At 36.0% G+C, this 25,970-nt stretch overlaps 2 protein-coding genes across 4 annotated transcripts; one reads left to right on the top strand and one right to left on the bottom strand.

Annotated features, from left to right (window-relative positions):
- Nucleotides 1-245: 245 nt before the first annotated feature.
- LOC121419310 (coiled-coil domain-containing protein 127-like) lies at nt 246-7,789 on the bottom strand. 2 transcript variants are annotated; one of them, XM_041613726.1, is made up of 3 exons: nt 7,686-7,789; nt 3,113-3,261; nt 246-1,135 (listed from the first exon to the last, which is right to left on the bottom strand). In XM_041613726.1, exons 2-3 carry the CDS (start codon nt 3,237-3,239, stop codon nt 657-659), a joined length of 606 nt encoding a protein of 201 aa, XP_041469660.1. In that variant the 5' UTR covers nt 3,240-3,261; nt 7,686-7,789; the 3' UTR covers nt 246-656. The 2 variants fall into 2 exon arrangements, with proteins under 2 accessions (XP_041469660.1, XP_041469652.1); XM_041613718.1 differs by having other exon boundaries at nt 7,695-7,781.
- A 726-nt stretch (nt 7,790-8,515) lies between these two features.
- Nucleotides 8,516-21,854, top strand: LOC121419297 (BAG family molecular chaperone regulator 3-like). 2 transcript variants are annotated; one of them, XM_041613699.1, is made up of 2 exons: nt 8,516-8,896; nt 18,617-21,854. In XM_041613699.1, the coding sequence occupies exons 1-2, from the start codon at nt 8,657-8,659 to the stop codon at nt 19,871-19,873; spliced, it is 1,497 nt and encodes a 498-aa protein (XP_041469633.1). In that variant the 5' UTR covers nt 8,516-8,656; the 3' UTR covers nt 19,874-21,854. The 2 variants fall into 2 exon arrangements, with proteins under 2 accessions (XP_041469633.1, XP_041469641.1); XM_041613707.1 differs by lacking the exon at nt 8,516-8,896 and adding an exon at nt 17,782-18,115.
- Nucleotides 21,855-25,970: the final 4,116 nt, after the last annotated feature.

Below are 25,970 nucleotides of genomic sequence, written 5' to 3'. Positions count from 1 at the left end.
CCCCCACGTTTCCTCAATCTTCCTACTGGTTAGAAGGGCTCAGAACTAATTGATTTTGATTGGTTTGTTTGTAAGATGATGGGCAGGAACTTTCAGAGATTATGACAGAGAAAAGAAAATGTTCGGAATACCAATTTGTGACAATCATAGTATGGTAATATCCTGGGAGGGGGGGAGGGGTGGGAATCACATATATTGGTGGTACGGGGACATGTCGCTTTGATGACCCCTTTTTTCAGACCTAATTTTCAGTTTTCTAGATACTCCAAATGACAAAAGTTCCATTAAAAAGCCACCCCGCCCCGCTTGCAAGTCCCATGTTACGAAACCTCTTAGTTCCCTTGCCCTGCCAAAAGTGTCGATTGTGCGAGCACCGCCAGCGCCCAAAAGACATGCACAGCGCCAGCATGCACCATACCCACTGTACCGCGATCCCATTCCGTAGACCCTGTGGAAGGTCGCTTTAATGAGTGAATTTAATTATTACCACACTCCAACAAAAAAGTCATGTCAAAAAATATATCCAGTATATATCAGATAATTGGAAAGAGATTCAAACTCCCCTACTTTTCCACCAAACGAAGCCAAGTTACAGTCATTAGTACTACAGCAATGGCAATGAGTAGAAAAATGATTTTTGTCTTTATTCCATCAGTTTACTTTTTTTTCTCCTTTAGATCATATGCTCTCATTTTGAGGATGACATTTTCTTGCATATTGAGCCGTGCTCTTGTCCTCCACAATTCCATATATACCCACATGAGGCAGCCATTTTCACTTCTGTTTCCTCCGCAATGGCAATCTTTCTCCAGTATCTCTTCTATGCCACTGAAAAGTTTCAACTCCCTTTCATAGGGGCGCTCGACTACATACTCTCGGAGTTTCTTCTCCAGTTTTAGTCTTGTTTCTTTATGCTTGAAGGGACTGCAGTAGATATCCTGGCGTTCTTCGAGCATGTTGGATATCGCATCCAGGTCCCGATTCATCTGAATATGCTTTTGGTATTCTTTTTGCTGTGTGTCGGTGATATGGCCATGGAAGTTTTCAATTTCAAATTTTAACCTCCTGATTTCAGCTTGCAACGAGGAAATCTTGTCGTTTGGATCAACATGAAGACTTCTCGAAACTTTCCAACCTGGATGGAAATTACAAATATAAAAAACCCTTTGTAAGTAATTGTAAGGGCAAAGTCATTTAAATCTCTATGTAATGAAAAACATCAGAACACCTTTTGTACAAGTCAGAACTTAATCAGATAGAAACACTGTGTAAAATATTCATACAACTTGCTTCCAATTCTTTGATTTCGGGCACTGACACTCTGACACTGATAATTTTCAATTTTTATAATCAAGACTGCATATTTATTGAAAATACACCTGAATAATTTCGTGATCTACATATCACACACCCCCCTGAATCCTATATAGCATGAATGATTGACATTGCTTTGAAATAAAATATGTAAAGTCTACATCCTGAAATTGCAAGAATTTTAAAGACCTCAACAGGACATTGACAAATCATATATCAATTGAAAAGTTAAACACTGCAAAACACAGCAATATATACATTGTTACCATTTCCCAGCGGAATATTTTGCTTAAAGGTCAAGTATACCCCACAAAAAGTTGATTTAAATGAAAAGAGAACAAGAGCGTCGCTAAGGCAAGAACATAATATGTCTGCCTGTAATGCGGAAAATAGAGTTATTAGTCAAGCAAGAAAAGTGGAAGGTGGCAATTTCACCTTTGACCTTTTGACCTCAGAATCCATAGAATTTCTGGGATCCATGCTGGTATCATACACACCAAAAGTTCTATATGAGCCTAAACTGAAGTTATCGCATTTACAACGACTGCAGAAGGGTAAGATGAAAACATGTCACTGTGACCTTGACCTTTGGACCTCCAAATCAATAGGCTTCCTGGTATCCATATTAGTATCATACAAACCAAATTATATGAGCCTAGGTTAAGTTAAACTGAAGTTATCACGTTTACAAGAAGTGAACAGATAGACGGACACCGAGCGTGACACCATAATACGTCCCGTAGGACAGGCATATAAAATCAAACAACCATAACCCTGAAAATTTCATCAAAATCGAGTGCAAAATAAGAAAGTTATTACATTTTAAAAATTTGCTTACTTTAAACAAAAGTTATATGCACAATTCAGGGATATGCAAATGAGAGAGTCGATGATGTCCCCCACTCACTATTTTTTATTGTTTGAATTATACAATATTTCATTTTTCACAGATAAGTAGTGAGTTGATGATGTCATCAGTCTCCTCATTTGCATATCAACCAGAATGTGAATATAACTATTTTGTGAAATCTAAGCAAAACTTAATAATGTCATAAATTTGGGGGGCTTTGAAATAAGCTACATTGTACTCAGAATTGCATTCAGATCAGATATGTATCAACTTTTCCTGACATAAGAATTTAAACAACAAATTGAACAGTTGTAGGTTTCCATTACAAAAAAATTAATTGAAAGATTTTAATCGTCATCAGCATATTCTCTATACTGGCTTACACTACGGCGTGCAAATTTTTAAAATGGCTGTTTGAATTTGATTGTCTGGATACATGACCTGTCCGGATACAACAACCGAGACTAAGCGTCTTTTTTTTCTGTAAATTGAAAAAAATCTAAAACAATCTGGAAAAAAAAGAGACATCTTTTTGACATTTAAACCTATGGATTCACATCACAGAATTTAGGCTGTGAAGAAGCTTTATCAAGCCTTTTTCTCAAAACCAGTTGAGTTTTTTTTTAATATGACACAAAACAGTCAGCTCTCAAGTGGAGAGTATGCCTAAAACTCACATTGTGATACTATGTAGCTTATATCTTTTCCATTTGGTGATATCACTTTTGGCTCTAGTCTGGGTCTTTAAAGTCCAAAGTTCAGAAAAAATAGGAAATTGCAATGTTCTTCTACTTTAAAGGTAATGCTAAGAAGTTATTGCTTGAAGTTGAAGTCAATATTTATTCTGTAGCACGATGGATACATGTATTCTTCAAACAATTCAATTCACTAGGAGTAATATTAATCTTAGAGAAGAAGAAAGGCTTATAAGATGCAAGAAATTCTCACTTAGAAAAGCTGGAATAACGTAAGGAACTGCATACGGGAGAAAAACATCTCGAACGAGCCTGCTGATCTTTGCTTGCCAGGTCTCCGGTGGATCAGGCAGGATATTTAGATCATTCATAATATTCATTCTTTTAATTTAGCAGTGGAACCTAGAAGAGATTGAGCAAATGTGAGAAGAAAAATAAAACACGATCAAATAACAATCAAATACCGGTATCAGAACTACTAACAACATTCATTAAGATTTACCATTATGTAAAGTACCAAGGGATGAATTTAATCTTTCACTGTAAATCTTTGAGCCACACAGTATTTTGGTACACATGGAACCGAATGTTACATTCATTTATTAAAATACTTTATAAGGGAATGTGGCATCTACATGTTTATTAACCCCCTAAAATACTTTTTTACTTGAAATTTATCTTCATTAACATCTCAAAAATATTGCTGTGGCAAGCACAATACATGCAATAAAAAGAGTAAATCTTGGAATAAAAGGCATGCGACCCATCGCATATATGTGTGCAGTACTTCAAGGTTCCCTTTTGCATCCCTTGCTTTTTATTTTATGTGAATGATTTCCCAAAATCTTCAAAAAAGTTGTCTTTTTTTGTTATTTGCAGATGATACAAGTGTATTCTGTTATAACAGAAACTTAGAAACTCTTCAACTTATAAAGAGCCATGTGTGCTGACCAGTAGCGTACCTAGGATTTTCCACAGGAAGGGCAAATCTTCCGCCAAAAATTGTGAAAAAAAAAAAAAAAAGGTCTTCAACTTCTCGTCAGGGGGGGGGCAGTCTGCCCCTCCTGCCTCCCCCCCCCCCCGTATGTACGCTAGTGGTGCTGACCAAATAAACTGTTGCTTAATGCCTGTTATTAAACTGGGGCGGTCAATTTGACCCTCCTCGACAAATTTCATCACTACGTCGTCGCGCGCAGTTTTTTGATCGTGCAGCTCACTGACTGTTTACTTTCGTCTTGCGCATCTTTTGAGACCAAAATTGTGATACCCAGGTACGTGGTTCTGAAATCACGCAACATTTTGTAAGTGCATATCAGACCCCAAATTGCTCAAAAATGTGATTCCGTGTGCAAAGCCAACGCAAATTGTGTTTTTCAACCAAAAATCATAGATGTATGATTATTTTTACTTTTGTTGGTTTGTATGGATTTATTTTATGCTATTTATGATCGCAGAAGGGTTCCCGACAAAGTTCTTAGGAAAAAAACAATAAAAACAAAGTTTTGAAAAAAACAAAGAAATACATAAGAATTTAAAAAACAATAAAATACATAAGAAATTAATTATTTTTGAAATTTTTTTGTAGATATTTGTTAAAAATGTAATAATTGATTCACCAAGCATTCTACTAGCTATATAAATTGAATTAAAAGCAAAAACATACACAAAATACAAAATTTAGGGCAAATTTCATACGCTTATTTGCATAATTAATCAAAAATATAAAATCAATTTTTAAAGAATTTTACCATATAGTCTTGTAGTCTACATCCGGCTTTACGCGTGTGCAAATTTTTGCGGCGATCGCGTGATCAGCGGCCAAGATCTGAGGGGGGGTGTGGGGTCAAATTGACCCCTGGTCTGAAATAACCCAGCTAAGATAGGGTTTAAGCTTTGGTAAATCAAGGGTCAATCATGTGAACTATATTTAGTTATCATCTAATATTTCAATCTTAAGAACTCGGATCAACTGTTTGATCTTCTTTTCAATTGGCAATTCTCTGTGAAAATTCACATATTCAAATCAAAATATCTTACACCCTCTACAACATGTATTTGAGCATTTACAATTCAGGTCTAGGATATCAAGATGCTACAAAGATTACTTATTTCCTGAAACTTTCAGGCCATCCATGCTTTGGAATAGGTTTACTGTTGCCCAAATCTAAAGCGCACCTTTCAACATCACAAGTGGAATGCCTCTGGCAGTCTTGCCTGCATTAAGCGATTCAATATTGCAGCAATGTTGACTTTGAAAACAGCTATTAAATAATTATTCACAAAAGAAAACACTCATATGTACTATGTCCATTTACCCAACAAGACCTTTGACCATGATCATCAAGTTCCTCACACGTTTCAAAACATCGCATGCGCGAGGGTCTGAGCTCGGACTGTCATGCATGCGATATTTTTAAATTGGCTGCGAATTATTTATACGTGTGAGGAACTTGATGTTGGCTCTAAATCACAAATTTTGAGGCTAACCGGAGGATGGATAAGGAGTGAAATTAGGATGAAAAAGTAAGAAATTAAGCTTCTTATTCTTTTTAAGCTAGTTTCGGTGTATGATTTTTACAATAAATATGCATTTTTTCCCATCTTTGCCGCTCGGAGTATCAGAGCGTGTTTTGGACCTTGATGTTCGGGTAGGTGTAGCGGAAGTGAAGTGGTGGCTGCACGAACATCAATTGAGGAAAGTCTAGAGCAAAAGATTCAGTCTCTCCATTTTGGTTATTCCGCTGAACTCTGTTGGCTCCACTCACCAATAACAGAGACTAAAGCTCTTACTCGATCTGTACAGGGAGTCAGTCAGTGGCCATATGTTAATGTATTATTAACTTCGGATAAACCAGGGAAGTAGGAGTTGCAGGACAGCCGAAGTGTGTCACTGTTTTTTTTCATTTTATTTATTTTCCCCATATTGGTGCATTTCAGGCTAAAGTGGAATAATCATCTTTATTTTGGTCTAGTTCTTTTTATATACTTTTATGAGATAAAGACAAGAATCGATGAGCCCTGTCAGGGGGATTTTACATTGTTAACCCCTAATGGCAGCTACTTGATCGCAAGCGAGGAGAAATTTATTTTTTTTTTTAATTTTAAAAACTCCTTGAAACAGACGGCTGCCAGCTGTCTACATATAGTCTAGACCTATTTTTGTTAATAATTACCCAAATACACAGATACTCTATGACTACGAGACAACCTGCTTTATACATGTAATTATAGTTAATCATGCATTTTTTAATCCAAATTTTTTTTTTAAATCTTTGATACGTGTTTAGCAAGCCTTGCTTTTGTACAGACCATTCTTTCTTGATCTAGGTAAGTATGAATATGATCCTTTGAAGTTCGAGTTTGTTCATGAGCTTTAGATTTAAAATTTATACCTAGCAAATCATATTAGTATAATATAGATCTAGACTAGTCTAGACTCCACTAAACCTTAATGAAGTAGACAATCAATATTTTTTAATCACTTTGTCTTATTTAGAAAAACAAACACCGACTCTAGGTCTACAGTGTACATGCAGTGGAGTAACAGGCAGGGGGAGGCTGCCCCCCCCCCTGGCGGAGTTAACCGGGAAAATAAAAAAAACAGGAATAAGAAAAAAAGGGGAGAAAGAAAGAAAGGGAAAGGAAAGGAAAAAAAGAGGAGAGAGGGAAAAAAAGAGGAGAGAGGGAAAAGAAAAGGGGAAAAGAAAACTAAGGAAAAATAAAAAGGGAAAACGGAAAGAAAACGGGAAAAGGAAGGAAAGAGGAACAAGTGAGAAAGAACAATAGAAATACATTAGCATGATTGGTAAGACAGGGAAATAGATTAAAGATCACAAAAAGGCAAACAAAAGCGAGAAATTAAGCTAGAATGGAATGAGCCCAAATCGAAATTGGAAAATAAAGAAAAGGGACAAGATAAAACTACCGGACTGCCAAGGATTGATGATAACGAGCGGGAATGAAAGTTGCATGGTATATTGCATAATGTCGTATGAAAGTCCTTAAACTTGCTAAATCTCCAAAGCTACCGGGGGCTCTGTCCAAGACCCCGTGCAGTGGGGGCTCTTCATCCGTAATCTTTAAAGGGCTCTTTAATGGCCCTGTATGGACCCTTCCTGCATTAAACTTTGTGTTGAAGCATTGGCGTACCAGGGGGGGGGGGGTTACACAGCCAAGGGGAAATAGAGAAGAATAAAGGAGGCAGCGAAACGAGATAAATGAAAAAAAAAATATGACATGATATTTGTTATGACATAAAAATCTATCACATAATTAGAATTTCATTTCAAAGACCATTTTTCCTTCTGGCTTGCTTTGCTGGCTGGCAAATTTTTACAAATTTTCCCACATTTGCTATGGTGTGCTCCCTCAAAATATTTTGAGGATTACGGTACATAACTGCATTGAATTTATGTGTTGTGTGAAAACAATAACATACACGCAACGTTAAAAACTATCGTATTCACCGTGGCATACAAAAAAAGAGAGAAGGGTGATATACGTTATCCCTTTTTAACATTGTGTCAAAATCTATCACAAAATTTGATTTTCGTAAAAATTTTGCTCGCTTGCTCACATTTTTATTTTTTGTCCGGTACATTATATCATCCCCTCAAAATTTTCGCCCTCATGATGCCATTCATTGCCTGTTTCATAAGACCAGGAAATTTTTGGCTCTTGCCCCCCCCCCCTCACCTGGCCACTGAACCGGCTTAGCTTAGCCTAGGGCTAGCGCTCTTCTGTTAAGACAAGTGTACATGTTTCAAACTATTCAATTGTTCTTGGTTAACTGGTTAATTTTCAGTGGAAAGAAATTTGTTGTTTACCGAACTTACTTCTAGTACATTTGATGCGGGCATCGCCAGCGTAGATGTAACTTACGCCTAAGAAGGCTAAGTGAGTAAGTCACAGGGAGTCACATCTCATGAAGATAGCAAGTAAGTTGTGCCTCGGCCGCAGCTGCGTGGTAGCACTAGGCTAGGGACTTCGAGGACAATATACCGTTACAGTCTTACAGATGCTTAAGTTAACTTAGAATTCTAACTCAGATCTACTCAGAATCCTGATGCTATGGCTGCCATTTATTTGGAGATCCAGTGTATCCAACATGAACTCCAGGCTTTCTCCACGCCGGATCATCCGGTCAACGTCGCGTCTCACGGCCCGCTGATAACTGGATCTAGTGACATGCAAAATTGCAACTACTATACGTGCATAGTTATGGAATCACTTCCGTATTTACAGTTTTACGTACGTACGTACGTAGCTAGCCGTGGGAGTGAGTGGAATTCCTAACAGAGAATTTGATTAGCCATTAGTTCCACAAGGGCATCTTTTACGCCAATCAAAATGAGTTTCATGAACAGACTTGGCAGAAAAAAATGGTATAGCCTCTGTGCTAGACCGTTGTATGTGATCTGGAAAACAAAAAACAATTTGAAAGTTTTAAAAGGGTTTTACATAAAAATAAAGAATTTAATTAAGTTATTTTAAAAAAATTGATGACTGAAATATAACAAAATTAAGATATAAACCAAACATTGTATTTTGAAGATAAGTGAAATATTTTGGTGAGGTATGGAAATACGACTAAAATTCGTCCAGTGTATATAACGAACAGAACATCTCATGTTCATTACGGCATACATGTATACCGGAGGATTCTAGAATTTGGAAGAAGATAGGAGACTGAGAGAGTGCCCGATCACTCTGGAACTCCAGACGGACGATATTTATTTATAAACCGATTCGACTTTCTTAACATGCCACTAACTGGGTTAACAGAAAGGAGTATATAATGGATCAACGCGATGGTTTAAGTCAGAAACCATCGAAAATTCGCCCGATTACCATCGACGATCCGCTTCCAGCAAATTGGGAAATGTTGACTGATCCGGGAACAGGTTGGCCGTTCTTCGTCAACCATGCAGCTCGTGCTACTACTTGGGAGGATCCAAGAGATGAAAAGGGTGTGAATACAAGTTCAACTACAAGTTATGATAATGGAAATCATTCTCAAGCTGGATCTGATGTGCAGGTAGGAAAACAAGGCCAAGTCAAATCTAAGAATTATATTATTCATAAAAATTGAAAAGTTGTCCATGATGACTATTACATATTCTAAGTTAATTTTTATATTGTGCCAAAGTTTTTGGCACAATTTAAAATTAACTATCATTCAATAATCTCTTGGAAAAACCTCTGCCAGTCATTTTCATATTGAACAAAATATAAATGGTGCCCCATTATTTAAAAATTCTGTGGACCCATTCACTTTAGGCGCTACACATGGACATGATGATGATTTAGGGATTTTGATGAAGAGACTGCATTAAATTTGAGGCTGTCATATGAAATGCCAAAATCATTATTTTCCACTATTTTGAGTCAATTTTTTTATTGCATATCTTTCTATTAATTCATGTGTACTAAAGTCTGTGGTTGTTGTGTATCTTCTTTTGCTAGAAATATGCGCAGACACGGCCCTGTGGCTGTGCAGACAGGGACAGACCAGGGGGTCTTTCCATTTCTATTCTAGATCTGATAACGATAATGATAATTTCATGATGATTCCTGACTAACTTAAGGTCTAGTACTCTAGTCTAGATCTACGACTATGCCGTGGCATATTGTCCCTATTTGGGTAACTTGTCTTGAGAGAAGATTATTCCTCAAACTGAAGTTAATAGTATACTCAGATGTTGGTTATGTTGACAAGAAAGGCAGTATTTTATGGAACTTGCAATCAATAATATTTTTTTATCAATTGAAAGTAATATCAGACAGTATTTACAGAGTACAAATGTTCACAATTATTTTGTTATTACATGACTTCTGAGAAAATACAAAGCAAAGGCTGATGTTTTTATCTGCTGTAGTGTCTACATGTTTATCATACATGTACAGATGTACTGTAATTATCATGGACAATTTGACTGCAATCATGGCCAAATTACTGACCAGTTACTGCCTTTGCTGATTTAAAGTGACAAATTTATTGTCTTTTTGGGATGAAAGCATTTTAAAATATATTTGGAAACAGAACTTTTACAAGTTTATGAAAGGGGGCCACATGTCTGCACACCTAACATTAATTCATTTTTTATTTCACAATTTTTTTCAGTTGACAATGTTCCTTTATTAAAAGAGCCAGAACTTCACAAAAATGAGAGAAATTAAGAGAATATGACTGAGACCAAGTTTACATGAACTTTATTAAAGTTTGATGACCCTAGCCTGCATCATGTCCAGTTCTAATATGAAATTGTAAATATTTCTGAAGTCTGGATTTGGCTTTAATGGATCAATATTGTTCCTTTGCTGTCCAAGGGAGAAATCCTTTAGACTGGCCTATGAAACACTATTTTAATACACCGTTCATGAAGACAAAGAGGCTTTGCTTGTTCCAATCTCCCTTTGCAATTCATGTAGCAAGTAATTTTGCTAAAAATGATTTAACCATAGAGAGTTGTCAGAGAGTTTACCACAATTGAATATTGGAATAGTGGAATGGAAGTCTCACAAATAAGACCATGTTCTCATCTACTTTCTTGAACTTGTTTGCCCTGAAATCAAACTTGAACCCCTACATAACAACTAATGTCTATTATGCAGGTATTATGTGTTTAAGCTGATCATTTTTTTGTATGTACTACATGTAGGCCTACATCATACATGTACTTCCAAATGGACATATGGTACTCATGGCATGGTGATGATTTTGAGTCCTATTTTTATTTCATAATGTAAAGGACAAGTCCACCCCAACAAAAACTTTATTTGAAAAAAAAAGTGAAAAATCCAACAAGCAGAACACTGAAAATTTCATCAAAATTGGATGTTAAATAAGAAAGTTATGACATTTAAAAGTTTCGCTTCATTTGACAAAACAGTTATATGCACATCTCGATCGGTATGCAAATGAGGGAACTGATGACACCACTCACTATTTCTTTTGTAAATATTTCATTATATGAAAAATGAAATATTTTGATTTTCTCATCATTTTCATGTAAAATGAAGTTTCATTCCTCCCTGAACACGTGGAATTCCATTATTTCATTCAACATTTTGTGCTTCATGCAAGGAGGTTCTAATCATCAAATTCGTAATTGTATACGTACTTCAAACAATAAAAAACAAAAGAAATAGTGAGTGACATCATCGACCCTCTCATTTGGATGTAACTGGCTCGTTCATATAACTATTTTATTAAAAATAAGCGAAACTTTGAAATATCATAACTTTCTTATTTTATAATATATCCGATTTTGATGAAATTTTCAGCATTGTGCTTGTCTGATTTTTCTCTATTGATTCATATCAACATTTTTCTGAGGTGGACTTGACCTTTAAGTTTTTATTTAGTAATATCTTTGTCATATTTTACTGATGGGTAATTTCTTTTGTTGTTTTGATTTGTGGATCTTAAACTTTTTGTCTTGCCTGCATTATCCTACATGTACCTGCATAGCAGAGCGAGACTACATGTATTATATACATGTACTGTAGCTACTTGAAGGTGCCGCTTTTCTGATGGTGGGGCTGTGGTGGCGGTGGTGTCAACATTGAAATCTTGACCAAGGTTAAGTTTTTTAAATGTCATCATTTCATGAAACTTGTACACAAGGGTTATCAAGTATTACCTGTCTGAGTTTCAGGTCATGTGATCAAGGCCAAACGTCTAAGGTCAATGAACTTTGGCTGTAATATTTGCTGAATTGCCATCATAATGGAGCTAATGGATCTAGTTCATGGAACGTTGGCAGTCATGTAAGGGTAATCAAGTATCACTGAGCCTAGCTTTAGGTCTCGTGATCAAGGTCAAAGGTAATTCTTATCCTATGAATGGTGTTTACTTTTGAATGATTACTACATTGGGTTTTTTTTTTTAAGTTATCACTGCTGCTATATTGAATGGCCTAATTCAGGTGAGACTGCCAGAGGCATTCTACTTGTCAAATAATCTTATTATTCTGCAATGATGCAATGTTTTTTTTTATTTCACCACCCTTTTTTTATAGTGCTCCAATGTTTTAATTTAAAGGTTGACTTTTTGTTACTTTATGAAATTTGTTTGCTTGATGTTTACAAATACATGTACATGTACCTATGCAACATTTTCTTAATGCATCATATCTCATAGTTTGTATACAAAATAGTTGCAGAGCTTTGTTGCTATGGGTTTGTGAATTCTCAAATCCCACTTCTCTTACTTGTACATCAAGGGCGTAGGCGGGGGGGGGGGGGGGGTGTATTGGGTGCATGTGCAGGTATGCACCCTCCTGCTTAGGCAGAGGAGTTCCTTCATGTACAATGTACATGTACACTGGAAAGCAAAACAAATTTGGTAACCCTTCTTCTGCTTTCAACAGCTGATTTTCCTCCCCTAGATAGTTCCACCTTCCCACGCTCAAACCCGCCTACTGTGGACCAGTCCTTTAGGTGTACATGTAGGCCTACATTTTGTAAATGAAGAGCAAAATGTGCAAATACACAGTTAAAAATTTGTGGTAGATTAAATTAAAATGCAGAGTTAATTAGCAACATGTACATTATATGTAAGGTATAAAAGTGGGTGACCTATTTGTGTGTGTGTGCATGTACATGTACACTACAAGTTCTACAACAATACTACACACTGGAGGTGTCACAATTCACGCAAAGCAAACACAGATTTCTGGTTCTGTCTCATGCAGGGAGGTGAAAAATATGTGAGTACAGTGGCAATTAAAGTGATTGGTTAAAGATAAATTCCAGTATTGGTAACGATCTCAAAATGACTTTTTACAGAATCTAATATAATGACCACCCAAGTGTCTGTTTGCATGAATGAAAAATATGTGCCAAAGGATTCTGTAAGAAACTGTGTAATTGCTGAGAAATAAGCAAAAAAGGCGCAGATTCTGTCACTTCCGTCGGGTCTTTATTCCAGCAATAATAAGACACTGTCCCACATGTGCTTATCTGTGTTGGTGATCTTCAGTGAGAACATTTTTCAGCGCAGATTTCAAGATTTCACAAAGTTCAGTTTATGTAACTGTACCAGATCTAGATCCTCGATGATATACTGACAATTAAGCCTGGTTTTACAGACTTTCTCATGAAATCAGTGTTTACTGCAATTACTGGAATTTCTCTGTAACATTGGTTTGACTTTTAAAAATCTGAGCTAGAAGGTCATACTTGTCACCTGTGTCTGTGATATGTTACAAAAATGAAGCCCAGAAAAAATTGCGTTCGAAAATTATTATTTAGTGCTTCTAAAATTGAAATATAAAGTGACCGGAAACACCATCTTAATTTCATCCCATACACTTATGTGTACTATTTAGGCGTCTATAAGACACCTATTTACAAAATCAGAGTTTGCCTTGTAGTTTTAGCTTTTCATTCTCAATAATTGTTGTTTTCAGGGTTTATTAGTTCTAATACATGCACTTGTACACATGTTTCATCTTGGTTTGAGAATTTTTTAAATCGGCTGCTCACAAAGTTAAACAATACCTTTAAAGAGAAACAATTTTGACCTTTATACAGCGCTCCACTCTACTTCATTGTTACATGTATTGTCCTGTGCTTGTGATCTGTGGAGAATGAATGAAAATTTGCAGGCTGGGGTCCAACTGTAGGCCTGTGTCAGTGAGTGCAGGTTTTATATTATAGGCCTATGTTAATAGACCTGTGCAAAATTCATACTTTTACATGTACATGATAGACAGTTGTACATGTACATTACCACCAACCTCCGGGCTATTATAATGAAGACATACAGATACTGTACAATGCATGTAGGCCGACAGGGGCCTGTTGCAGAAAAACATTTACAAATGCTTGATAAATCAAGGGCAAGTCTCTGATATAAATTGGAAATCAAGTTGTATTTTGTATAGATTATTTGATTGTGCACTCTTTCTTCAATGATTCCCAGTATGACATGTACATGTAGTAGCCTACATGTGCAGTGTGCAACTGCATGAAAACATTTATCTACATATTTCCATATTTGTCCTTGAAATTGATGAATAGAATAGGAAACAAGGAAAGAATTATGTGATGCATATTCATTGATAGCTGTATGATGATTATATTTGGCTTTCACATGTAAATTCTACCTGCACATGTACATGTAGGCTACCTACAAACATCTTGCTTCACGTTCAAGAGGTACCAAATACCGGGTAAATAGAACAACCACAATAAAGCAAAGCATCAACATCAACAGAAACTCCATTACATACAACTTAGATGCATTCCCACAAAAGAGAGAAAAAAAATGAATATAATACGGAAAATTACATTGAAATATGATGTAGAAACATCTATCTGGTGTGTATGTGCATCAGTGCATTTCAGAAGAATTGATGCTATCTTACCTTATTTCATTTATTTGTTTATTTTACTTTGTCAATTTTAATATTTGAAATTTCATAGATTTGATAATAATACTGCTCATGAATATACCTAACAATACAAGACAGCAATTCCATCTTTTCAGAGAGGAATCAAACTTTATTTCATATTAAAATTACCTAAATTTCAAAAATATGTTGTACATATACATGTAGCCCTGAATTGTATGACACAACAAATTTAGGCAAATGTTAATAGAAAATAGTTAAAGGGGGCAGCTTACGTCAGATGAATAGCCCCCTCACTGAAAATGATGTCCTGAGTTGTAGGACGAAGTGTGATTATTGTCTAATGATATGTAAATGTGCTGATATTGATAACTAGTGATAAGGTTAGTGTGACCCTGGGTCACTCACATGAATAAATATGCAACATTGAATATTTGTTCATGTTTACCATATACTGTTCATGTTAATACCCCGTTCAACAGCATTGGAAAGTATTTAGATTGCATAATGTAATTACTGTATATCATTCTCAAGAATTATTTTTTTTCCTTTGGTGGAATGGGTATAAATTGTACATTTTATTGTACTTTGAAGCACATTTTTAAAGGTAATTGTTCTAATAAATAGTTTGGTATTTGTTTAGAAAAATTGGATGTCATTTGACTACTGTACATGTAATGTACTTGTATGTATTTGTACAATACAGTACAGTACACGTACTAATGTACATACATGCTTTGCAGTCCAAGCTTCCCTGGTATGTTACATATTCACCTACATCAAGTAGGCCAACATCTACTTGTAGATGTACATGTAATACCTTGCAAAGCTGAACAAGGTATTGATACCATTGCCATTGCTCATCTTCAGGTCATGCCGCAGACTATTCATAGTTAGTCCCTCGCATATCCTGTGAAGCAATGACCCTGACATTTGTCTCGTTCCACTATGCCCCTCCCTCTACACGTAGTCCCACCCCTTTCTCCTTGCGTTGCTAAATTGATTCCCCTTCCTGGCTTCCTGTTTTGGGGACAAATTTAGCCAGGTGGAAGCACCGTGAGCCTGTCACATGAGAAAAACACTAAGATCAAATGCTCCCCAGGGACTGAATTCTTGTTTTGAAGTCAGAAGGGAAAGCCCGTAGTCTCGGAGAGTCGACTCTCAAATATGTAGACCTACATTTTATGTATGAATGATGTATCTTTTAAAGGAGAATGAAACCATTGGAACAAGATAGCTTGTGTGAAAACAGAAAAATCAAAGAAACAGATCAACGAAAGTTTGAGAAAAATCGGACAAATAATGAGAAAGTTATGAGCATTTGAATATTGCGATCACTAATGCTATGGAGATAGCAAATTGGCAATGCGACAAAGATGTGTGATGTCACTTGTGAACAACTCTCCCCATTACTTTAGTATATATTTCACTAGAATTGCCTCTTTTATCACATCTATCCATAAATCATGTGTTCTGTCTACATGAGGGCATGTAATACATATTTTTTAAGAATACATCATGGATAAAGAGTTTGTATCATCATAAGAAAAAGCAAAAAGAGACATTTTGAGGGTATTTTACAGTCCATCAAAGGGAAAGTTGTTCATCAGTGACATCACACATCCTTGTCGCATTGCCAATGTGAGGATCTCCATAGCATTAGTGATTGCAATATTCAAATGCTCATAACTTTCTCACTATTTGTCCGATTTTTCTCAAACTTTCTTTATTCTTATTCTTTGATTTTTCTGTTTCTACACAAGCCTATTTGTTCCAAAGGTTTCATTCCCCTTTAAGTTTAATCATCTTTTTCTTCATTAATGCCCTATTCATTGATGTGGATGAATAGGGCAAAATAAAACGAGCTTGATGCTGAAAATTTTATCTGATATTATTTTAAAAAATCACGACATTTCAAAATATTTATTTTAACAGGAATACATGTAACACAGGTGATATGTTGGCCCCCTATATGAAAGAGTAGATGCCGCTAAGGTAACCAGACGTCTTGTATTTCAAGGGGCAGTCCCGTATGTCAGCAATTTGTCCTGTGTCTCTTATGTCCCATATTTCTCGATTTGGAACACAATATAATATTCAAACATTACATTTTATCTCATATGCATAGCAGGATAAAGATGAAATATGATATGAGTAAGACTGTCTAAATATTAAGTAAAAATAGTTCACAAAATTTTATTTTATATTTAAAACAAAACTGTAAAAGGCCAACATTTTTTTTTTCACTGGTGTCGTTCCGTGACATCATACTATTCAAGTGGGTGGATGATGCATTAGATCACCCCCCCCCTTGAACAATAGATTCACAGCATAAATCAACACCCATGGCCTATACTGTACTTCACGATTTTTAGAATATATCTTTTCATGCACTGGCAGTTATTCAATACAAAATTATGAGAACTAGGCAGCATCAGAGACAAGCGATATAATAGAGGCTGTTCACATGGACAATTTTGAACTACAGATTTGTACACAAATAAACCATAAAAGGTCTCTGCACCAGGAGAGGGGGGGGGGGGCACAGGCTTCCCTTTTATTTATGAGCAAAGAATCACTGATCTAACCATTTGATGTGGAGCTCTAAGTTGTGAACTAAAAGTATTTCTGAACTATCGAAATACTTGATAAAGTATATTATATTGTATTTAGATTTAGATCTACAGGACTATACACAAACAAGCCATAGAAGGGAAAGAGTGGGATAGGCTTCATTTTTTAACCCCTTCCTCTTTTCAGTGAGCAAAAAAATCACTGATCATTTTGGTATCCATCGATAAAATTTGTCACTAAAATTCTTTTAAACTTTTAAAATTTTGGGCTCTCTTATACAGTGACTGAAGAATAAATCCTGACCTAATTTGTTCATGTAGTACTATCGTGGGGGCATTGTTGTCTAGTGGTTATGACTCTTGTCTTTTAATCTAAGGGACGTGGGTTCGATTCCCAACCATGGTATGTTTTCCTTCAGTAAGATATTTACCCACATGGTGCTGCATTCAACCAAGGTGAGGTGAATGGATACCCTGTAGGAAGAAATTCCTTGAATACTTGAGCGGCTCGGCTAAGTACTGCCAGGATAATAATATACCAAATGTAAAGTGCGATAGAGTATATTTTAGTAGAGCTGCACTGTATAAATGGTCCATTGTTATAGCTTGTGATATTGAAACACAAGAAGAGGTTGAACTTCAAAGAAATATGGTTCTGAAATGCACTTTGACCTAGGATTTTTTTAAGGTTTGAAATTAAACTTAAATGTATGTAACCTGTAAGTCTATTGTTGAACAATTATGTAGCCTACAGTGTACCTGTATGTCATATGTAAAATATTTTTATTCTTTAATGCACTCAAACTTGTGCCAAATTCAGATTTAATCTTACACTATACAGCTACCCCTAGTCTTGACAGGAAAAAAGAGCCTCAATTTGTGCATTACAACCCACATAATGTGTGTGTACGTGTAGCTTTGATGAGGATAGTGCCAGAGTGATTCAGTACTTTGGTGTCCAAGGAAGTCTGTTTGCGTAGACTAGTGGTGTCTTTGCCAAACCTGTTTTGGCAGGAAGCACCACAGATTACAGCACAACCTTGCGCTTATTAAGACTTGGCGTTCTTAAGTTCAAGCCAGTTTTTAAGTTTGCAGCACTCGGACATCATATGCATGTGTTTTGATCCACCCTGCTAGCTCACAAAGAGTTTTTTTCATGTTTTTGTATCTTGTTGTGTATTGACTACATTCATTGCTTAGACTGACACAGAGTCTTTCAAGTTTGTTCGAACACAGACTATTCAGTTATTGTGATTCATACAGAAGTCTGGATACAGTTTGTTTTGAATGAGGATCATAGGCACAAACACTCAGCAGTTTTTGGTGTGTATTACATGTATCTGTCAATCTTGCTGAAATGATATTTGTTTTCATTATGTTCGAGTGAGACATAGGTATGCTTGTCAGGAAAACATTGTTGACTTCTCTCTTTTTTGTTTTACTTTCTGTCTATGAGAGCATGACGGTAAGATTTGCCGAGGAGAAAATGATTGATCTGTTGAACAGATGGGGAATTATTTAGTGTAAAATAAAATATAATAAATATACAGTGTATTCCAGGCCTTCTTTTTAGTTCAGCTCCTCCAGGTTGACCCTCCAAAACAATAATGTATTCTCTCAAGTGTTTTATATGTACTGTAGGTCTTTAAACTAGTGTAGACCCTACATGTACATGTACATTATGTAATTGGGAAAATAGTTTATTTTCCTCATTTGTCTTCAAGATTTTGACATTTTTATTTTATCACGTATTGAAAAAGATCAGTTTCTTGTTGAAATTCTATTGATTTTAAGTATTATTAAAATTTTCTTTTTATCTTTCAGCCTTTGAATGACAGTTCCTTCGGCAATATGTATGTCCAGTCAGTCCCCCACCGTGGCCATCCAACTCCTACGAGCCAACAGCAGTACTACTGGCAGAATAGACCCGTTCATGTAGAGCATGGAGGAAGTGCAAGCCCCAAGAACCACCATCGGGAGTTCCCTATCGTAGACGGCAAGTTTGTCAACCAGAGCATGGTTAGTCCACAGAGCAGCAGAAGAATGGGTTCCATGATCCAGAGGCCAGTCACTATGCACAGTCCACGCCAGAGCCGAAGAGGAGGAGCCCCCCTGCAGCCGTCGGGGAGTGTCCTGCAACGGGGTGGAGCTGTCAGGTCCAATGCAAGACCGATGTCACCCCAGCAGCCACACCACCAACACCCAAGCAACGGAAGACCCAATGGAAGTCAAGCATATACTGTTCCAATCCATGTGCAGCAGCAACAGCGTGATGGATCCTCTTCCGGAAGCAGCAGTCCAGAGCCAAGGAGCGGGATGACCAGTTCCATGAGGAATTTTAATGGTCACCAGACCCCGATCTCTATACCCATTCAGGTGCTACGTGGTGGGGGCAACCAACAGAATAGTGATTTTCCTCATGTGCCACCTCCTGTTCCTCCTTACCCTCATGAGAGTCTGATTGGTCAAAGGGCATCTCAGGCTAATCATCATGCCCATTCACAAGCTGGTACCAAACCGCAAGGGACCCCGACCGTTGCATCGCCTCAGCTACCGAATGTCAGTGTCTCTGGAGATCTTCCACAGTTCACCGAAGAAGGGTCATCATCAACGTCATCCAGTCAAGAGCGTCACTCCCAGACCCCATCAAGGGGAGGGGGGCAGACGAGAACAGCGTTCCGTGGTGCCCCTCGTAAAGCACATTCGCCGCCCAGGACTGCACCGGCAGCACAGCACAAGACGACAAAGACGGCAACGTCAAAGACCATTGATATCGACCCAAAGCCTGCTACATCCAGTGAAAAAGAAGAGGCTTCGCTGCAGCATCCAAAGGAACTAAGGGAAATATTTGACATCATGACCATCATTGCTCAGCTGGGAAATGAAGTGGATACCTTTCAAGGATCAAAGACTGACCAATCGTATCTGAAACTTGAAGAACTCCTCACTCGCCAAGTACTCCGTCTTGACAATATTGATGCACATGGAGATAGCACTGTACGGAATGAACGCAAGAAGGCAGTGCATAAAGCCCAGGGATATCTGGACTCCTTAGAAAAGAAATGCAGTGGCAATAGCTAGCCTAGCATCTCTTTCATCTCTTTATCAATTTGAATGTAATATATTCTCACATTGTAAATGTGTAAATTTTGTTAGTGGCAGTAGTATTTGATTCTTCAAATTTGAAATGTCCTCAGTTTATTCAGCATTTAGACTGTTTTTGAGTGGATCGGAACTAAGAATAACAATTTGATATTAATGCTGAGGTCATCTTGGTTGTAAATTATTGTTTACATTTGGAGAGAAACCTACAAGTGTGCATGCACAGTCAATTGATGCAATGTGTGCTATGATAGATTGCATTCAGACTTTACTTTAGCTACATATTTATTTTCGACTGCTTTTGGCTTTGCTCCATTGTATTAATCACAGAAATTGCACAAGGGTTTTGGTTTGTACGTTGTAGTTGCTCTTTTGATTACATGTGAGTACATAGAGGCTAGAGTAGTGAATATGATACAGGTTTGCCAAATCATGGATTGCCTTGAATGTGTTTTGATTAGATGTAATGGAAACATAGTCACGCCAAAGTTACATGTATGACATTTTTAAAATCAAAATATTGAGACCTTAAAACTGCCAAGGAGATATTATGCTTTCCTTAGAGAGATAATGTATTTATGACAATATATGAATCTTTTTAATTACTTGACAATCAGTAGATGCCTATGAACACATGGGTGAGGAGGAATATATTAATCTTGGAAGAATAAGAAACACAAATCCTTATCTATTCTACATTTTCAAAGTTTTCAGATTTTCCATTGCCAACTTTACACTGCGTGGATTACATGCTTTCATTTGGGTACTTGACTTTGAAGTTCGCACAACTTTTATTTAGGCAGAAATGATGTATTCAATCTGTTTGCAGAGATCCTTTATATTTATCATAGTATTAAAGAAATGTATTCATTATTTATTCTTTCTCTTCATGTACAATTTACAAATTTATAAAAGAGAGGTTGTGGTGGCTTTGGGTAATGGATCTACATTTTCATTTAGACGTAATAAAAATCGAAGGACTCCATTCAACTTATGACCAAGAAAATAAAGTGATTCAGGTAAAGAAAAATCTGTATTTTTTTATGGTTCAGGGCTTAAAAAATATATTTTTATGTGCCAAAGTTGACTTTAAATGTCCTACAATTGCAGAGCTTAAAGTAATCCAATGCCATGGTTAGAGATGCCATTTTAATTGGCCTCAATGATCTCACATTGGCTTTGGAGATTTGTACTGCCCCTTTTTATTTGATTTGAGCTGTAACATGGAAATATGCCCTAAACAAAGGTGGCCTTAATTGCTTAAAAGACATTTTAAATCAGAATATGAAGGCCTGTAATTAGAAGCATAATATACCAAAACATGCAAAGCATGTGTCTTCCATCTTTCAAAATTGGATTTCATCTTAAGAAGTCGGTCAGATTTCTGCGCTGCAAGAGTTAGGCCCGTAGGCCTATTCATTTCAAACTTTAAAAATGATACAGGCCAGTTTGTGTTCATGTACTTTAGTTAAATTTGGATCTTTAATTTGTAGATAATCAAAGTTTTAAGAAGGAATTATGTTCTAAGGGTCGTTCTTTAGTACAGTTTGTAGAGGAAGTAATTTATAAGAATGGTTAGCATAGGAGCTAACAAGGTTATCATGTGTTTGTAAAATATCCGGATACCTTTACTGGTCAAGGTGTCACCCATGTGACCCTAATCATGTTTCAAGAGATTATACATCCCCTTTTTATGGTAGACATGCTAATTGCCTAATTCCCAATACCCTGTGATAAACAAATTCAGAGCTTGTACATCATGTCAGTCGTGTCGTAATTCAGATGAAGTAACACAACAGACATCAGTCTTCGGTCCAAACCTTGACGTTTATAAAATGTTGTATCCTTCGTCATGAATTTACATTGTATTTTAATTGATGAGTTCACCGGGCCACCAAATGTCTGTTACATGTATGTTTGTGCAAGATGTTATCTCCATGAATTTTCATTGAATGTGTTGATTTTCGCTCTGTTGTGGTCAAAGAGAATTTGGTAAAAAAAAAAAACAAACCACCTTTCATGCAGTTATTGGCGCATATCAGGTACTCATTTTAACAATCTTAATTTGTCACAGAAAGAGCTGATTTATTTTGGTTAAATAATAAACAAATATCTGTCAGAATAAGTTATTAGCATGTCTCCTATTCCAACCTGATTTTTTTTATAAACATGAACTGCTAATTAGTTCCACATTATGCACACATTTATTTGTAGATGAGGACTGTGTGAGTGATCAAGCCTGAAATCAAATGAAATAAGGTTCAACTACAGTAGTAGTTGTAGATTTGAACTCTATAGGGAGAATTGTAAAAGAGGAGTGCAACATGCAATGTAATGCTATATCTGTCCATTTGATGGGCCTTTGACAGAATGATAATTGAATTGAGAATGCAATCATTAAGTTAATTTGTTATTGACAATGTATACAACATGGTTGTTTGGCAACTATTGAAATGAAGAAGACTAGTTTTATTTAATAGTTGTAAACATGTTTATGTTTGTGTCTTTCTCTTTTGTTTTGTTTCCTGTGTTTGTTCCTATTCATATAACTGAATGTACATGTACCTCTTGACATAATAGAGCTATTGGACTAAGTATTTTTTTGGCATTAGCTATTTCAAATCAATTGCAGTGGAAGTTAAATAGCAGAACATAACATGCCAGTTCAAAAATATTCAATACATGCGTGCTGCTTATGTGCAACATTTAGGTTTTTTGTTTTTCACTTTTGCGCATCATTCCGGAGAGGTGGACACTTATATTATACATGTAGTACAGAAAGAGTGGTTAAGGACGCTTTGTAAAATCAAAGGAGGGGGTTGTGAAAGTGCCGGTTCATGAGAAATTTCAAAATGCTCTTATTCTTTAAATATAAAACAAAATTGTATCTGAAAGTTGGTAACTATAGAGTCAATGACGGGCATTCAGACTTTGCAAGAAACTCAATTTAAAAAATTTGACCCAAAATTGGTTTATGCCGGTTTGTAAAATCTCTTCTGCATACTTCGATGGGATACATGTAAAAAGGAAGCAAGTGAAAAAATGGGATGTCTTGTAAGAAATATGTAAATGAAATACCAGTTCTCAAACAAAATGTTTTTCACCATTTATGCTCTTCCTGCCTTATCTAATGTCTCTGAAGTATTTCAAGAAATTTTCAAATTCTATTGTTGTTTTTGGAACCCATGATGTAGCTAGCAATGAGTGTAGTACTATAACAATGTTTTCTTTTCAGTTTTTATTGCATTTTCACTTAAGATTTATCCAACACTTGATAGAATTGTAGGCCCCCCCAAAAAAGAAATGGCGAAGGATGCATCAGTAAATGCGTTACTTTCAGATATCAATGAAATGTTTCTTACTTCCTTCTGTATGAAAGTAAATGACAGTCATTGATCTTCATGTACATATTTGACATTTAAAAGGCAAGCTAGGCCCCAGCAGCATATACAGTCACACTCGGTGTATTGAGTATGTGGGTCATATGTGGGTGCCTTCACTGCCTAACCAAGGAAATTCTATTCATTATTCAGGGGCTATTGTTGTGTGTCAAAACAAGTGATGCACAAAAGTCATTGTCAATCACCAATATTCATCGCTATTTTTATCTTTCACTTTCTGCTGTAAATTGCACCCAAAAAATTGTACAAGATTGCAGTCGAGTATGTGGTTGATTTGGTTATTAGAACTAAATTCCAATTTCAAGTCTAAGTCTCTTCATGTATTCATTTGGAATTGAGATATACATGATATGTAGAAAATGAGTCATCTGTTTTAGACTCCCAGGGTTCTCCCCACCAAATTAGGGATTTTTGTATTCCTACACAATCTGAAATGATTGCATGTCAAAATTGGTCTGTTCACATAACCAGATAATCATACTTTGCTTTCCTTTTTGTGCATAGTACAGGAAGTGTGAACTGGTCCAAATTTGAATAAGGGAATGTATGTATACATGCAGTCAGGTCTATTCACATGTCCAGTTTCTCAGACTTTGTTTTCCTGATTATTCTTAGTATAGAAAGTGTCAATGTTTCCAACCATTGGAAATCCACACCACATTTGGATTGTACACATACCAAGTTTCTCAGACTTTGTTTTCCTTTATATTTGGGGAGAGTAAAATGGTCCAAATACTTGATTATGTTTCCCTCTTCGAAGTTAGAATGGGGCTTGTAATTGTATTCAATACTGAAATTTATGATAGACTTTATATTTAATGTGAAATTGACCATGTTGCTAAAAAGGTACCCCTCTCTCTAACGTCAATGTATATTAATCTGTATGCAGTTGCATTCAGACGAGTGCTTCATACATGTACAAGCATATTCCTAGCCCAGAGAGCTCTCTTGGTTTAATCATATTCCCTTCTCAAAATTGTGTAAAAGCAGAGGGTCTACATGTATAAACAAAGCTTAATTTTATGTAAACATCTGATCATTTATGTACATTACATGCGTTCTTGCAGGTCACGTCACATAAAATAAAAAAGACTTGCAAACTTGAATGTGCAAATGATGGGCTACCCAAAAGTACATCCTCTCCTGTGGCACTTGTATCTATTTATTTCTCTATGGAAAAATTGTGCCAATTGTATAAAAAGGTTTATAAGAAGATGTATAAAAAAAAATATTATGTGTGTATAGTGGCACAACCAAAACTTGATTGTATAGTGTGAATATTTATTTTGTGGGATAGAGACTATATAATAAGTGTACTTCAAGTAAAGTTGATATTAAATGAAATGAAATCTATATATCTTTGTTTGAAAATATTTGTATTTTTTGTGTCTTGTTCTATGTAAAAGTTCTTGCACTTGGAGAACTTGATATCAGATATAAAATTTGCATCTGTCTGAAGAATGTACCTGTAGATAACAAATATTTATCTACCTTTCAAAGGGTCTAAATTTGATCTGCAAAATAAATTTGTTCAATTTATGTATATTGTATGGCGACATGATGTTTGAACTGGATGAAAACTAGGCATATTGTCCTATTATATACCCCTTATATAAAGATAGAAAATAATGAAAGAAAACAAAAAAAATAGAGATGAATGTGAGAGTCAGATTTTGAGTTTTGCCTGTTCAGAGAAGTGCAGGGGTGGATCCAGCTTTCGCCAATGGGGGGGGGGGGGGGTGTCAAAATATTTTCCCCCACTTTGCCCCCTATATCGGCCAACTAAAAGCTGACTTGATGTTTTCGGTAGTCCTAACTAAGTTCCAAATAGCAATCACATCTTAGCTATATTCTTTTTAACGAGGTAAAATATTTCATATGCCCCTTTAATTAAATAATGCAAGTACGATTTTGGGGGAAATTTGAAATATGTTTTGTTATTTATATATGTCAACATGTACAGAAGAAACTGTAATTGTTGAAAATGGAAATAAACGAATGAAATGAAATGAAATAAATAAGATGAGTTATGGCCACATGACACTAATTGCAAGAGCGCCGCCCCTAGAAATCGAATAACCATTTATTCCACCATAGGTCCATGATTCCACATAATATTTTATGTTTAAAGCTGCTGATATTTGCGGAAAGTCTATGAAATTTCTATGAAAGTTAGAAAAATGTCAAACCATCATTATACAGTTATATGAAAACATCATGATTTTTTTTTTCACAGGGGACGTGGCTGTAGCCTTTCACATATTTTGTCTAGAAAATTAAAACATTCTCAGCAAATTTTGTGATCATGAAGAATATGCCTATCTAACCAAATGTAAGCGCCTATTATATTTTTTTTATTTTTTTTTTATAGATTTAGACCTAAATAAATGGACACTATTCAACTTTGTAACCATGGATATGATGGGCATCTGTTTAAAATAATTATGGAAGCGCGAGCTGAAAATTCCGATCTGAAACTGGGAAATTTTAGGCACTTTTTTAACAAGCTGTGAATCTCAAACAATGCGAGCGCGAGCCATTTTTTTTTTTGGGGGGGGGGTTGAAAATCTGTGGTATTTGGTCCTACAAACACGTGATGGGGTTGTTTTCTTCCTCTGTTGGATCTTAAATCAAGATAAACCGTAATATCTGATAGTGATCTATGAAACCCTATT

The sequence above is a fragment of the Lytechinus variegatus genome, chromosome 1, assembly GCF_018143015.1.
Source record: "Lytechinus variegatus isolate NC3 chromosome 1, Lvar_3.0, whole genome shotgun sequence".
Taxonomy (NCBI): domain Eukaryota; kingdom Metazoa; phylum Echinodermata; class Echinoidea; order Temnopleuroida; family Toxopneustidae; genus Lytechinus; species Lytechinus variegatus.
This window is presented reverse-complemented; position numbering and strand designations above follow the sequence as displayed.

What these genes read in the sequence shown, in the direction of transcription:
- LOC121419310 (XM_041613726.1), bottom strand. Translation starts at nt 3,239, where the DNA reads ATGAATATTATGAATGATCTAAATATCCTGCCTGATCCACCGGAGACC. An exon ending in CGTTATTCCAGCTTTTCTAA is followed by an intron (nt 1,136 to 3,112) that starts GTGAGAATTTCT and finishes ATTTCCATCCAG; the next exon opens with GTTGGAAAGTTTCGAGAAGT.
- LOC121419297 (XM_041613699.1), top strand. Translation starts at nt 8,657, where the DNA reads ATGGATCAACGCGATGGTTTAAGTCAGAAACCATCGAAAATTCGCCCG. An exon ending in AAGCTGGATCTGATGTGCAG is followed by an intron (nt 8,897 to 18,616) that starts GTAGGAAAACAA and finishes TTTATCTTTCAG; the next exon opens with CCTTTGAATGACAGTTCCTT.